This window comes from Tamandua tetradactyla, chromosome 20, assembly GCF_023851605.1.
Source record: "Tamandua tetradactyla isolate mTamTet1 chromosome 20, mTamTet1.pri, whole genome shotgun sequence".
In the NCBI taxonomy this organism is placed as follows: domain Eukaryota; kingdom Metazoa; phylum Chordata; class Mammalia; order Pilosa; family Myrmecophagidae; genus Tamandua; species Tamandua tetradactyla.
Genome location: NC_135346.1, coordinates 30,596,635 through 30,612,940, shown reverse-complemented (window position 1 = coordinate 30,612,940; position 16,306 = coordinate 30,596,635). Strand labels below are relative to the sequence as shown.

General features: G+C 43.1%; 1 protein-coding gene across 1 annotated transcript in view; it reads left to right on the top strand.

Moving 5' to 3' along the window:
* The window catches only part of PDE6A (phosphodiesterase 6A), a 78,840-nt gene extending 63,120 nt beyond the window's left edge, over positions 1-15,720 (top strand). Inside the window, exons 15-22 of the mRNA XM_077138074.1 lie at positions 252-339; positions 514-614; positions 1,264-1,371; positions 9,861-9,924; positions 10,212-10,286; positions 11,897-11,980; positions 13,779-13,926; positions 15,332-15,720. Of these exons, the coding sequence (XP_076994189.1) occupies positions 252-339; positions 514-614; positions 1,264-1,371; positions 9,861-9,924; positions 10,212-10,286; positions 11,897-11,980; positions 13,779-13,926; positions 15,332-15,411 (748 nt within the window). The 3' untranslated portion in view covers positions 15,412-15,720. The remainder of the gene's footprint in view (positions 1-251; positions 340-513; positions 615-1,263; positions 1,372-9,860; positions 9,925-10,211; positions 10,287-11,896; positions 11,981-13,778; positions 13,927-15,331) is intronic.
* The last annotated feature ends 586 nt before the right edge of the window (positions 15,721-16,306 follow it).

Genomic DNA, 16,306 nt, shown 5'->3' with positions numbered 1-16,306 from the left:
CTGTATTTACTGCAATTTGCCAGCATCTTCTTCCTGCTCTGCCCTGGATGCTGCACGTGTTCTCCCGGACTCTGCAGTTTCACAATAATTGATTCCGACAGTTCCTGCCAGTTCAATAGCTGTTCTGGTGGAAGAACTGATGTCTGCAGCTTCCCACTCTGCCATCTTCTTACAATCCTCCCTTTGAATGATGTCTTTAACCTTCATCTTGCCCCTTCCATGGTGAAATTCTCTTTTTCTTTCTCATTTAGATCCCAGAACCCATTGGCCAAGCTCCACGGGTCCTCGATCTTGGAAAGACACCACTTGGAGTTTGGCAAAACATTGCTGAGAGATGAGGTAGGACAAGAGCCCTCTGTATTGGCCTTGGGGCCTGGACGGGAGACCCCCTGCTTACAAGAAGACTAGGTGTGCTCTTTCCCACAGCCCGGGATCCTGCACTGTCATCTGGGGTGACCATCAGTAGCACTGCCAGCATCACTTTTCACATCACTCTTCTGGTTTTCTCTTTAGAGCCTGAATATCTTTCAAAACCTCAATCGCAGGCAGCACGACCATGCAATCCACATGATGGACATTGCTATCATTGCCACAGACCTCGCCCTGTATTTCAAGTGGGTATCTCTTCTCATTTTAATGATTATAATAACAATGATTACAATAATAACAGTAGTCATAGTTTCAATTGATCAAATATCCACCAGGCACCAGGCACATCACATGTCCCCACAACTGTGTGAGTAGGACATTACCATCCTCATTACACACATGAGAAAGTGATGCCAAGGGGGAGAGAGTCATCAAGACTTGGTATATTTCATGACTTAGGTTTTGGAGCCATTTATATTTCAGTTAGGAGTGTTTTCCCATCCTGCTTATGATGCAAACCTCTGTCCTTGGCCAGGCCCCTCCTCCTCATGCCTTCTCCCCTCTCCCTGCAGTGGTCAGGACAGAGGACGACTAGGGCCAGGGCAGGGATTCCGGCCATGCCACCAGAAAAGGAGACACAGTGCAGACTTGATTTATTTCTTTTATTTCTATAAATAAATAGATTTATTTCTATTATTGCTGTTAGACAACAAATCAGCAGCAGAGGTGGAGTTGAAACCTAGGTGTTCAGCCCCTGGCCTAGGTTTCTTGAACCTTGTTTTGTTAATTCTGTTGTTTTAACAAGCCTCCATCTGAGACAAAACTGACGTAGAAAGCCCAGGCACTGCTTTGCCCTGAGACGGGTTTCCTTTCATGAACCGGTGTGTTTTGCAGAAAGAGGACAATGTTTCAAAAGATCGTGGACGAGTCTAAGACGTATGAGTCGGAACAGGACTGGACGCGGTACATGATGCTGGAGCAGACCCGGAAGGAAATCGTTATGTGAGTTGAGACCGGAAGTAAACCCTGCTCCCGTGAGCCCTGGGAAGCCTTCCCCATCAGGGGAGTCTAGGAACACCATTTTGGGGGCCTCTTATGTGAAAAAAGGAAGTTTGGCCAAAAATGAGATATGTGTTTAATCTTCACTCTGGCACTAAAAAATACAAGATGGTATATATATATATATATATATATTTATTCCTCTGTGCACAAAAAATACAATAATTGAAGGATTTCTGTCATAAAATTCAGAATTTTGGTGGCCAAGTGATGTAACTTTAAACTTGTTGATAAAATGTAGAGCATTATTATGATCTGAGTGATAGCGATCGGGCACTCAAAATATAAGCTTTTTGGTGTGTGTTTTGGGTTTAGTTTAGTGGTTTTGTTTTTGTTTTTGCGTTGCAGAACATATGGCAATGTTCTGCAATATAGCTGCGCTATTCACAAAATAGTTACATGGTTATTCGATTCCCCGTGCCTGCCCATGCCAAAAAAAAAAAAAGTTACATGGTCAATACAAAATCGCAGTGTTTTCTTTTTGGAACAATGAAAATGTTCTTTTTTTTTTTTTTAAATTATAGGACTCAAATTTAAATTATGGGGTATCTTCTTTCAGTTCTTTCATTATACTTTCATGACTTAATTCAATTGATGATGGGGTGAAAAATATAAATTTGAGGGTTTTTGTGAACAGGAGACCCACCCTGCTCCTCTTGGGAGGGTCCTGGGCAGTGATGGTGATGGACTCCAGTGACGAAGCCTGACCCACTTCCCAAAGGAGCACCTGGCAGTTTGTTTTACTCCCAGATGTTTCTATGAAGATGAGACTTGATTAAGTCACAAATGTTCCAAGTCCCTGTAACAAGAGAAGGGAGAAGCTTCTGCGACAGGATTGGGGATTGGGACAAGTGGCAAGTCGTCCTCCCTCAGCCCTGTAGTTACCCAACCAGGCTTCCAAAACAGGTCCTCTGATCCTGGGAAGCAGCATGACCTGTTCCACAAGGGGCCTCCCTCAGACTGCTCCCAAATAGGCCAGGAGCTGCCACCCTGGACATTTCAAGGTGGTCCCCACAGAAGACTTGAATAAGTGGAAAGAACACCCTGTTCTTGGATGGGAGAAATTAATATTAGAAAGTGGTCTGGTCTTCATTCTTTATTCATTGAAGGTGATTCCAAAGAAAGCAACTCCGTTATTTTGGAGGGAATTAGGAAGCTGATTCCAAAATTCCTTTGAGAAATAAATACACAAGAATCGTCCCCAAATAAGTGTGATTTAGCTGTTTTAGTAGACAAAGACTGACTTTTCCAATCAGGTCTTATGACAAAGATTTCCATGATATAAATTAGTGGAATCTGCAACTTTAAGATTTTGATGAGACAGTTAAAACTTATTATGAGATAAAAACATTTTATCAGAAATACAACATTAGAACAATATGTTAAGATTAATAATTTGTTTTAACTTCCCTAACCCATTCTGAGTATATTGAGTTAACCAAGGCACTTCTATAAGAAAGTGTCATAGGTATAATATTAATTATTAAGCCATATGAGAAGTCTTGGCCAAATCTCTATGGCATACTACCCAGAAATTGAAAAAGTGAATGACTCTAATATTTGTTTTCAATGAAATGGAAGAAGAATCTAGTTTAATTTTCAGCTGATAGATCATTCAGAATAGTGATCACAGTATGATTTCTAATATTTAACCTAGAAGAATTCAAAGAATTGCTATAATAAAACTACTTCCATCCCCAAAGTTTCTAAGTACTTTTCATAAAACTGAAAAATGGGCATAAATTGGTTGCTGAATCTAATCTGTCTAACAATAAGAAATATGTCAATTAATTGAAAAAATAGCCCATCCTATCCCGTTAAGGGATGAATTTTTTAAAAAATGTTTACTTTGAGTGTTTAATAATTATTTATAAAAATGAGTACTTGTACACTGATAATAATTATAATTAATCCAAAAGAAGAACTTTTAACACTTGAAGGCTTATGGTCACAGAAAAAATATTTTAATTGTATAATTTTAATGAATGTAAATATGTGATTGCAGCTAAGTATGAACGGGTGAGTGAAGGGCTTTAAAACACACACACACACGCACACACACAGACACGCACATACACACACACACTTTATGTTAGGATAAAACTCTGTGGAGCCAGATGGGTCTCAGATAAGGGCTGAGCCTCTCCGGGACATCAGCTAGGTCCATTCCCTTACTCCATATTATCGACAGACCCTTCCAACATGAAAAAGTTAGACTGGCCATAGCCCAAATACCCCTAAAGAGAGAGATGGAAAGATCAAAGGTGATGGTGGAGTTATACAGAGAAGGTAGGGTTTAACAAGTGGATAGGAATGCTGAGTCATTAAATTGATATCTCTTTTAGTCTCCAGTATCTTAGAACAGCTAGAAGCAAAAACCTGAAATTGTGGAACTGTAACCCATATCAAACTCTGAAATCTGTTCTACAACGAATTGTGGTGCTATGCTTTGAAATTTATTGCTTTTTTTGTATAAATGTTATTTTTCACAAAAAAGAAAGAAAAAAGTCAATTATGGTGATAAAAAATAATATTTAAGCCCTCTAGCCTCCTCTATTCTGGAGCAGCTAGAAGGAAAAATCTGAGAGGATGGTATGGTAGCCTATGACAAACGCTGGGATCTGTCCTGTAACTACTTGTTGAAGAGTGCTTTGAAAACTATTGCTTTTTTATTTCTTTGCTTTGTTTATAAGTTATACTACACAATAAAAAAGTAAAGCAAAAAACAAAAAACTCTGTGGGGGAAATAGAATAGAAATACACATTTAAGGAGAAAAAGGAAGAACGCCAAATTCCAAACTCTTAAGAAACAGTTCGTTCTTGTGATTTTAAATGGATGACGAGATGATGGCTGGTACCAAATTTGCACGCTGTTGAGATTCTTTTCTATTTAAAGGATGGTGAAACAATTTTATTTTAACATTTTAATATTTATAATGTGATATAAATTTAAACTTTTGCAAATATTTATCATAAGATGTAAATTTTCAGATGTCAACTTTAAAGTTGCATGTGAGAAGGCAAGCATTTCTCAAAATTATTTTGACAGGTAGTCAAGGAAAAAGTTTTCAAGACAATTGCTGTGAAGCAGGGTTTCTCGATCTCGGTACTACTGATCTGGGGCCGAATAATTCTTTGTCGTAGAGGGCTGTCCTGTGCATTGCAGGATGGCTACCTCTACCCACTAAATGCTAGTAGTAACCACTTACTTTCCCCTGTTGTGAAAATCAAAAATGCCTCTAGACAGTGATAAATGTCCCCTGGCACTCACCCCCCCCCCCCCCCCCCCCCCACTGAGAACCACTGCTGTCTCGGGCTCCGTCCTTGAGGTGGTTAGATGGACACTTCAAGCTGCTTTACATTTGCATAGAGAGTAGCTGTTACTGGCTTGGGCTTTTGTCCAGACAGCCTGGTTCAGTTCTGGGCTCTTTCACTTGCTGGTGGCATAACTCTGGGCGGATTCCTTCACTGCTCTGTGCCTCAGTTTCCTCACCTGCTCAGTGAGGTTAATGGGAGTACCTACATTCTGGACTGCTGTGGGGGCTGAGCTGACGTTACGTAGAGCTCTGCGCAGCACTGCTCGCGGTAGGGGGTGTGCTTTGGTTGTCCGGGAGTGTTCATGTCCCTGATCTCCCTCTGGTCCAAGGTTCACAGTTCACCTCTGATGTGCCCTAAACCAATCGACGTTCTTACGAGGCTATTCCTTGGGTCACCCTACTTCTGTATGTTTACTTTAGGGTTGAGAAATTAACTCTAGAGCAAGGGTGTGACTTCCCATTCCTGGTCAAACCCTTTCTATCTCCATTTAATTCCAGATTTCACTCTTGACAGTCTATCTAAAGAAGAGCTGGAAGATCCTCCAATGCTGGGGTTGTGGGGCCTGGTGTCTGTTTAAAAAAATCAAAAGAAGAATAATATTTTGTGACGCATGAAAACCTACGAAATTTAAATTTCAGTGACCATACATAAAGCTTTTTTCCTTTTCAGAAGGCTGCAGTATGACTCTCATGGGGCCCTGGGCACTTTTGCCCTCATGGTTCCTTGCATCATAAAAATGTATGTCTTATAGCTGTCTTGGTATAAAGGCAAATATTATCCAGGCTGAATTTATTATTATATAATCACTCTTCATTTTCTTTCTTCTGGACGTAAAAGAAGCTAAAATTAAACATTTTCATGGGCCCTCAAAGCATCTTTGAACAATGGAAAATCTTTGGTAATGGATGGTGGTGATGGTTGCACAATATTGGAAATATAATTGACACCACTGGATTGTGTGTTTGAATGTGGTTAAAAAAGGGAAATTTTAGGTTGTGTGTGTGTTACTAGAATATAATTTAAAAAAAATCCGTGGAATTGCACAACACGGACAGTGGGCCCTGAGTTAAACTATGGCCTATGGTTAGTAGTACAATTATAAAAATGTGCTGTCATCAGTTGCAACAAGTGAACCACACCAGTGCAAGGTGTTAATAGTAGGGTGATATAAGGGAACTCTGTATTTTACACATCGTTTTTCTGTAAACCCACAACTTCTCTAAAAAAATTTTTTTTTTGTTTAAGTATCGTGGGCACTCAGAACTCTACCTAACAGACAAGTCAGCCTGTCTTTACATATCCTCCCAGTGGCTGCTTCTGCATCACAACGCCACAATTGAGTACTTGTGATAGAAACCATATGGTCCAAAAGCTAAAATATTTACTATCTGACCCCTTATGGAAAGAAGTTTGCCAACCCCTGGTGTAGTGTTTTACAAATGAGGAAAGTGAGGTCCAGAAGGACAAAGTGACTTACCGAGTGTCACACAGCCATTAAGGGGCCATCAAGGCCTGGGACTCATCACTCCATTCCAGTCCTGCACTCCCACAGCGTTCTCAGGCTCCAGGCAGGTGTAATTCCAGGGGGGTCTGAAAGCATCCTGAGACACCTGGGTAGAGGTTGACTGGAATGCTTTCAGAGGTCACCTGGGGTCAGGAAGGGGTGCCTCTGAGCTTCATAGCTGAGCTGAGGAAGAGACATTTGCCTTGAGGATGGGCAAGAGGAGTGAGAGCTGAGCTTGCTTGGGTCAGCCACACTCTGTACACAGGGTGAACCTGAATCATTAATGTGATAAAGATGATGAAGAAGAGGACTTTGTGTACACTTAACAAATCAGCTCGCAATAACCCTTAGGACTGATGTATTATATTGAATCATATGAAATGATTGACTTATGACTGCTTTTGGCCCACAAAATTAGAATTTCAAAAGATCCAACCTAATATGATTATCTCATTTTTACAAATGAACCAGTGGAGGCTCCAACGCATTAAGTCACTTGCCCTCAAAACAAAACAAAATAAAACAAAAGTAAGAAGAGCCAGGATCCCAAAGCCCTGCATGGAATTTCAGTGTTCTCCCATTAAATTCTATCGCTTCCTCTTGATGACTCTCACCTACCAAGAAGATAAGGTTCAAATTTCTTAGCATATGAGATCTTCATGACTTAACTTGACTCTTCTGCATTATAGCCATACATCCTTTACTCGCTTCTATCCTGACCTTTGCCTCTTCCTCACTCTGCATGTCTAATCTGTCACCAAGTCCTGGTAACAGTTCTTCAATGCCGTGTGTATCTGAACAATTCTCTTTGTTGTCACCTCCTCCACTTGTCCCGGTATTGCAATAGCTTCCTGCTTCTGTCTTTGTCCCCTTATCATGAAGCAACCAGTGATCTTCATAAAATGTAAATCTGACCATGTCTCCTTTGTTCAGACCTTCAGTGGCTTTTCCCTGTGCTCTTAGCATGAAGACCATCCGTTCACCATGATCCCAGGCTACGTGTGGTCTGGCCATGCCTGTCCCTTAGGCCTCTTCATATCTGTTCTCCCAGTTGCTCCCTGAGCTCCTGCCTAGCCCCTAGTTCTTTGAATGTTCCAGACTTCCTAATACTTGGACCCTGGCATTTGATGTTCTCTCTGCCTGGAATGTATTTATCTCAATCCCTTCTTTACCCATGTAAGAGCTGTACTTCCTGCAGATATCAGCTCAGGGGGCATTTTCTCGAGGAAGCCTTCCCTGATTTCCCAGACCTACCTAGGACAAGTTTCTCTTGTGATTCCTCAACAAGTCTGTGAGCTCTCAAGAGCAGGTAGCAGGCGGACACAGCCTCTTCACAGTGTCTAGCATATATACAGGTACAAGGATAGAGAAATGGCAGTTCCCAGTGGTCCACCTCCTGGATGGCCGTCTGCCCTGTGGCAATCCCATGTTCTCTACTGTGCCTCTCTGCCTCTCTAACTATATCCTTTTCTCCTGATCTTTTTGGAGAGCTCTTATGCATCCCTCAAGGCCCGGTCTCACCTCTCTTCTGCCCCATGGGCTGAGCTAGTTGCTTTCAGGAAATTTTTTTTTTTTTGTACCCTGTATTTCTTTGTGCTATCACCCTTACAATATTGTGATGACTTTTTTTTTCCTGCTCTGTGTTCCTTGAGCAATTGCGAGCGTCTCTATAAATGTCATGGCACCTCAGGCCCAGAGTATGTACAGGGAAGGATGCTGAAGTAAATTTTAGTGCCTGATGTTTGGGATCTAGAGCTTTGGTTTGGCTTTTTTTGCTGTTCAGGTGCCCTTCCCACACCCATCCCATGTACACACTAAATCTTTGTCTATTCCCACACCCATCCCATGTACACACTAAGTCTTTGTCTACTCCCACACCCATCCAATGTACATACTAAATCTTTGTCTATAAAATGCTTGGGTGTGTTTCCCCAAGGTTTGACTGGGAGTGGTTTTCACATGAATCCTTCTTGCCAAGGAAAATAAGCATCTAGTTCTCTCCTGAAGCCAGGCCTGTGGTCTCAAAATGGGGACACTAACAGGGAACAGGGAGCCAATGACTCTTAAATGCACAGTTAAGCATTTATTTGCTTGCCCTATTTGTTATAAGCTTAAAAAATGTCTACAGCACATAGCATTAAGCACAGGTAACATATTTTGAAGTTAATGCAAAGAAATGTATGCATTTCTAAAAGCTTATTTACTTAAGGAATTCTTGGGACTTTACTTAAAGATTTTATTTAAATTTGTATTTCATGAGTAGCTTGCAAGACCTTCCAGACCAGTTTATGTTATGTCAGATACCCCTGATTAATTGTAACATCATCCAGGTGGCAAGATAGGCTTCTCTGAGTCCTCCCATTTCTAGCCCCTGCCCTGAAATACGGTTGGCCCCACCTCGAGGCGCTCCCCCAGCTGGTGGGCATGGCTGCAGGTCAGGTCCTCCACACCTCCTGCCTGGGTGGGGCGGCGTCTCCCCTCCTCTCTCCCCTCTCTCCTTCCTGTTCTCCCACACCTGTGGTCAACTTCCTGCAACCCAGTCCCCCCCAAGGTCATGAGGAGAGCCCAAACTCTGAATAGCTCTCCACAGCTGAACGAATACAGCCTACACTCCCAATTTAGATCGTGACACCCGCACCACCTCGCACTGAATTCCCATTCCAAGTGTTCATTCTGATAAGCTCTCTGCCTCTGAAATGCTTTCTCAAATCCCGTCCCCCCCGTCTTGTTCCAACAATTCTTTGTCCCTGTTTCCCCCCTTTCTGTCTTACACTGTGTGAGATGCCTTTCAAGGTGTGTCTTTGGATCCTTGCTTTCCTCCCTATTCCTTCCACTAATCCTAACGCAAGTCTTCCCGCAGGGACAGAGGTCACGCCTCTTTCCAGCCACACCTTGTCAAGGGGTTGCTATCTCTCCCAAGGGGACAAAAAGTGGTTCTCGGGGGGACGGGAGAGTGAAAAAAATCTTAGTGCAATGGCCTGTGGTCCTCCAAAGGGTCCCAGCACATAAACAAATGTGTAGCCTAGCAGGGGTCTTACAATTTTATGGGGGGGGGGGAGCAATTAGGGAAAAAAATGTCTCAAAAGTCTCTTTAGGGTGGAATAACGATGAGAACAGTGCTGAGAAATGTTACTCTGCTATATAGGAGAGAAGGGACTCTGAAAATGCGATGAGATTTATCTGAGATTGATGTTTATAAACCATTGAGAATACTGCCTGGTACGTAATGAAAACCAATATCTGGCTATGATAATTATTTATATTTATTGTGCACATATTTACTAAACTAAGATTTTTACATCCATCACCACATTTAATTCTGTCTGTCCCTCTCTGAGAAAAGGGCCGTTACTGTTACAGACAAGGAAACTGAGGCTTGAGAGGTTGATTTATTTGCCCAATGTTAAACCTCTGATAATTGACAGGGGCAGGATTTAACCCTCTGACTTCAAAGCCAGATCCCTAGATGCAATGGGGAAGTAACTCTTTCCCTCACAGTGGGGTGAGGTCACCTACAAGTGGGGACAGAAAAAGGAGAGAGAGATGGAATGAACCAGTTCTTTTAGCCTTAACTGGCTCAGGACTGATGGATGGTTTTCTCTGTGCACAGGGCTATGATGATGACAGCCTGTGATCTCTCAGCCATCACCAAGCCCTGGGAAGTACAGAGCAAGGTATAGCTCCTTCTAACCCCGGAGGAGGGAAATCTCTGTACTGGAACCATCCAGTGATGAGACTCGCACTCTTTCAGCCCAGCTCCAGAGCCTACCAGCTTTGCTCCATCCTACTCTGCAAAGATGCGGGAATCACTTTAGGATCTCTCCAATGATGACAACAAAATGGGATGGGGGTGGCAGGGGTGGAGTTATTTATTTTTTTTAAGCTGAAAACCCATGTAGGTGGGAGTAAGGGTAGAAGGACTGAAACTGGGGTTTTGACTCCATGGGGGTATCTGTTGCAGGTAGCTTTGCTGGTTGCTGCTGAATTTTGGGAGCAAGGTGACCTGGAGCGCACAGTGCTGCAGCAGAATCCCATTGTGAGTAAAGGGAGCATCAGCCTGATGTAGGGCATGCGTGATCTCCTGATCTAGAGATGGGCTGATGGAGAGATGGGACCTTGCCCTGATGGAGACATGGGACCTTGTCCTGATGGAGAGATGGGAACTTGCCCTGACGGAGAGATGGGACCTTGCCAGGATGGAGAGCTAGGACCTTGCCCTGATGGAGAGATGTGACCTTACCCTGAACTAGAGATGCATGACCTTAGCATAGAGATGACCTTTTCCTAGTGCAGTGATTTTCAAAGTGTGGTCCCCAGACCACCATCACATCATTATTTGAGAACGTGTTAAAAATGCTAATTCAAAGACCCCATCTTGGACTTACGGAATCAGAAATTCTGGGACAGGGCCCAGCAATGTGTGCTTTACACAAGCCCCCCTGAAGTTTGAGACCTCTGCCCTAAGGTGTGTATCCTCAACTCACTATGATAGAGATTGACAAGTGGACACTAAAGTTTAGATTTCTATTTCAGTTCCAACAGTCTATAAATCCACTTCTAGCCCCATTGTAACAGCACAGAAAGAGCAGAGTGGAGATCTCGTTAAGCTATAAGCCTATCCGTGCCAAATGTTAACTTGGCTGGGACAGTCAGCCAACTTAACACTATAGACAGGAGATCAGTTAGAGGGTTTAGTCATGGCCCTGAGGATAGAGCTGGGAAATATAGGGGAGGGTAGAGTATTCCAGCAAAGGGAGGTGAGTTTGGAGAGGAGGAGTAAGGGGAGAGACATTTTGGGGACAGAGCTATAAATATGGGGATGGACTAGACATGTGAATGTGGACTGAGGATGCTGGGTGAAGGCATTAGGCTTAGGTTGGAGCCAAGGGAAATGGAGTGCTGCGAGGGCCAAGTAACTGCTATGAACATGGACAGTAAGGGCCGATGTATTTATAGTTCTTTATATTTTTTTAACTTTTTAAAATAGGAGAACAGTATAATTAATCTCATAACACATCAGCTAAATTAAACAATTAGCAGCAGTGTACTGTTCTTGTTTTATCTATATCCCACAATGCATTTTCCCCCTTTTTGCTGGACTATTTTCAAGCAGATCCCAAGCATTATGTTATTTCTTCCGTAAATATCTTAGTAAGCATGTATCTGTAAGAGAAAGGAACTCAAAACACAGAAACATACATGCGTACAACCACAATACCATTATCACACACACAAAATTATAATTATTTAATGTCATCTAATACCCAATCTCTATTTTCCATAAGAAAACCAATTGAGCTGATTTGCTTAAATGAGGGTCCAATCAAGGACCACACTGCTTCTGATTATGTCACTTAAGTCTCTTAATCAGTAGTAGCAACCCCTCCCCCCTTTTTTCCATTTGTTGAAGAAACTGGGTCTTTGATGTGTAGAGCTTCCCACATTCTAGATTTGGCTATTTGCACCCTTATGGTGTGATTTAATATGTTCCTCTATCTCACATGAACTGTCAGTTTAGATCTGGAGACTTGATGAGTTTCAGGTTCAATTTTCTTTAGCAAGAATATTTCATAGGTAGGATGGGGTCCCTCATCCTGCGTCAAGTCAGGAGGTGCTGAGTGCATTTAACTTTCTCCCCCATCACAGCCCATGATGGACAGAAACAAGGCTGATGAACTCCCCAAGCTTCAGGTCGGCTTCATTGACTTTGTATGCACCTTTGTCTACAAGGTAGGCCCCTTTCTTCCTCAGTCCCAACAACATGTCTTTGATAAATCCAAGATTCTCAAGGATGTTAGCAATAATATACCTTGGCAAGTGACCGGTGGGTGACACTTTACAAAGAACTTCTCATTAATGATGGCATTTGGTCGCCACAACAGCTCTAAGGGGTCTTGTATGACCCCAACCTGGAGATTGGGACATCCTAGTTGATCTACAAATACTGGAACTAATGGCTAAGCATGGATTCAGACAGGGGAGCTGGGAAGCAGAGTAGATACATGCCCTCCTAACTTCTCTGGCTGGTAGAAACATGATAGGCCAAAGTCACCCAATTGCTGAAAGATAATCTAGCTCTGTTCAAAGATAATCTGGCTCTGTTCAAATTTTAAGTCCCCCTCTTGAGAAACCCATCACCCTTAAATCCATGATATCTGTGCACCACCCATCTTCCATCTTTAATTTTTATTTTGGCCATGACATGAGAAATGATGGGGCCAGTGTCACTGAGTCAACCATGAGACAGGATTAGAGCCAGGACTCCTGACTGCCAGTCCAGTGCTCTTTCTGTTGTGCAAGCTGCGACACTTCTTCCTGAAAGAGAAGGGTAAATGCTGCCAGAGGGGAAGGAACAAGTGGGTCCCTGATATAACACTCTCTAATTGAGGTCTTCTGATCAGTGGAGCAGAGTAGCTGATTACTTTCCATTATCAGTGTCAGTAATATTATCAAATGAGGGAGACTGGGCTAAGTGCTTTACATGAGTTATCACAACAACCCTGTGAGGTAAGTATTAACACTGTCCTGATTTCCTGGCTGAAGCTGAGCTCTGTTAGTGAATTGCCCAAGCTCACAGCACTTGTGACAGAGCTGGGACTCAAACTCAGGCAGCACGGAGCGCATTTGGTTCCAGCTGGTCCTCTGCAGTGTACCCTGGCTTTACTGTTCTCACCTCAGGCAAGTCTGCTTGGATCTGGATCTAGATTTCCTCACCCAAAAAATGTAGGAGTGATGAATCTTGTTGCCCCACCTCACAGGAATCTTTGAGGATCAAAGGAGATAAAGTGCTTCGACGAACTGTTCTGGGCTGTGCTCAAAGGAGGCATTATTTTTATCCTTAGGAGTTGGAAGAGATCTTAAGAATCATCTTCACAACATCCCAATTTCATTCAACAAATATTTACTGAGTATCTTTGTGCATCAGATGCTGCAGAAGGCCAGGGCTACCCCAGTGAACTAGACAGACCAAGTTCTTGTCCTGTCCAGGCTCACAGCCTCTGGGGGAGACAGGCAGAGGGATCCACTGCAATGAAGTGAGAAGTGTAAGGGAGGGGGTCTGGGAGCTTCTCACAGGGATCAGAAAAGGCTTCCCCAAGGAGGCAATGTTTAAATGGAGACTTACAGGTAAAAGAGGGGAGGGTAGAGTATTCCAGGGAAAGAAGAACTGAGGTGAAGAAGGACACACTCCAAGAACTGAAGGAGATTTGGAGCGACTGGAGGGTTCAAGATTGTGAAGGGCAGGAGAGGACAGGTTCATGGAGGGGCTCGAAAACCTTGTTAAAGGATTTGAACTTCATCCTGAAGGATAGTAGGGGCCATGGGAGGGCTTTAAGCAGGAGAAGGATGTGACTGTACTGCTCTGAAGCCCCACACTGTCACTTGCACTCCGCTTGGTGACGGGAAGTCTGCTACCTGCAAGGCCACTCATTGAAACGTCAGACAGTTTCCACTGGGCCTTCCCGTTAGCGCTGACCCTGGAGCCTGACCCTCCCACGTGCCTTTGTGCCAGAGGCTCGTTCTCTTCCAGGAATTCTCCCGTTTCCACGAGGAGATCACCCCCATGCTGGATGGGATCACCAACAACCGCAAGGAGTGGAAGGCCCTTGCTGATGAGTATGATGCCAAGATGAAAGCGCTGGAGGAGGAGAAACAGAAACACCAGGCTGCCAAGCAAGGTGTGTGGGAGGGTGTTTTAGTTTGGTGAGTTGCTGAAATGCACATACCATAAAGTAGGCTGGCTTTTAAAATGGGTATTTATTAGCTTACAAGCTTACAGTTTTGAGGCTGTGAAAAATGTCCAAATCAAGGCATCATCAGGTAACTGCCGAATCCTGGACTCCTCTGTCACATGGCGAGGCATACGGCAGCGTCTGCTGGTTCTTCTCTCCCAGGTTTCGTTGCTTTCAGCTGCTGGCTTCTCCATCTGTGGCTTTCTTTCTGAGCTTCTGTGTGTGTCCTTCTCTTTCAGTTCTGTTCTTTCTACTTCATTCTCCTATAAAGGACTCAACTGAAATAACCTAATCAAGAGGACCCACCCACAACAGGTTTACACCACAAGAATGGGTTTGCTTTAAGAACATGACCTTTTCCAGGATACATAACAGCTTCGAACCATCACAGAGGGGGAGGGTAGGGAGCTCAAAGTGTCTGGGTTTGGCCTCAGAGTCTCCCACACATGTTCTCATTCAGATCTTCCAACGACTTATCATCCCCAGTCTATGTATGGCTATGGCGGCCAAGTCACACAGTTAGTGAGAGCCTGGTTCTGAAGGCTGAGGCTGAGGGATGCTCTGCATCTCCCAGCAGAGAATCCCAAGCTGACACACCCCATCCCCAAACACAGGACAGACCTCAATTCTAAGGCTGTGGACATAGGCCCCTTCCTAGGGGCAAAGGAGAAAACCTAGAATAACTGGTCGGAATGAATGGTAGAGGTAGTATTTCCAACCTTCTGTCTGATGTTTGCATCCCATGTATACCATCAGGAGCCTTTGCTTGCACTCTACCAATAATGGGGAACTCCCCATCTTACATGGCAAACTCATTCAGCACTACTATTATAAATCTCTTTCTTATACTAAACTGAATTTGTTCTCTTAAAGCTTCAACCGAGTGGCTATAGTTCTGCTCTCAGGAACCAAACAGAACTTGTCTGTTCCCTTTTCTCTTGACCCCCCACCTCCACCCCCATTCCAGACATTTCTTTTATTGGTTGTGTAGCTCTGGCTCTACATGTCTACAGCTCTGCATGTCAACAATTGACTGGAGCTAAGTGGCAACCACCCCCTTTTGCTGGGACAGATGAGAGTTCTCTCCAGTTTGTCACACTCTCCACCATTCCCTGTTGTCTCCCAGCCATTGATACCAAGTATTGGTTGCCATTTGCCATTATGCTTGTGAGCTGAAATATTCTTGGTTTCCCCGAGTCTCCTAACACCTGGCTTGTTTTCTGCATGTGTGGTTATGTTGGCTTCCAAAAGCTCTTGAGTTTGCAACTCTTGGTCCAAACCAGAAGATCAGAGAAGAAGCCTCCTGTAGCCTCCTCTCACCTGGTGTGTTCTCTTTTCTGTCTGATTGCAGCAGCTGCAGGAAATCAGCATGGGGGAAACCCTGGCCCAGTAGGGGGCGCACCTGCATCCAAGTCCTGCTGCATCCAGTAGGACAAATGGGAATCAACACACACACGCGCAGCCCCACCCTTCCTGGGAAGATATCACCTAAGGCGGTTGGAAAGCCAAGCACCCTCGTGAGAAACAGAAGACAGCATTTGAAAGCTGGAAGAAAATTTAGCTTATACCTTATGTAGGTGGTTTTCTTCCTTATTTTTGTTGCGATACCTTCATGTACCGTACAGTCCATCCAAAGTACACAATCAATGGCTCACAATATCATCACATAGTTGTGTATTCATCACTATGATCATTTTTAGGACATTTACATCACTCCAGAAAAAGAAATAAAAAGAAAAAGAAACACCCTACACATCCCATACTCCTTACCCCTATTTCACATTGACCACTAGTATTGCAATCTACCCAATTTTTTTTTACCTTTTATCCCCCACCCCCATTACTTATTTATTGTCCACATTTTTTTTTCCTTATCTGTGTTGTCCGTATGATTTTTTCCTTATCTGTCCATACCCTGGATGAAGGGAACGTCAGCCACGAGGTTTTCACATTCACACAGTCACATAATCTAGTGGTTTTCAGACATTTTTTTTTGGCCCTAAAAATTATTCATTAAGCTAAAACCAATGCTATAGCTTTCATATACATCAATTAAAGATTTAATACCACATCCATCTGCTTGCTTAGAATTATTTTTGTTCATATGTTTATTTAAAGTTTTTAAAAATATGATCATTCTCAAAAAGTAGAGAATTATACTACGAGTCTCCTCATCCCATCACCCAGATTCAGATGTCAAGATTTTGTCACATTTCCTTCTTTGCTTTTTTTACTTTTTCATATATTTCTTAGCTAAGAAAATTTCAGACATGTCACTTCACTCCTTCATTATACATCTATAAAGAAACATGGCGTTTCTTACACC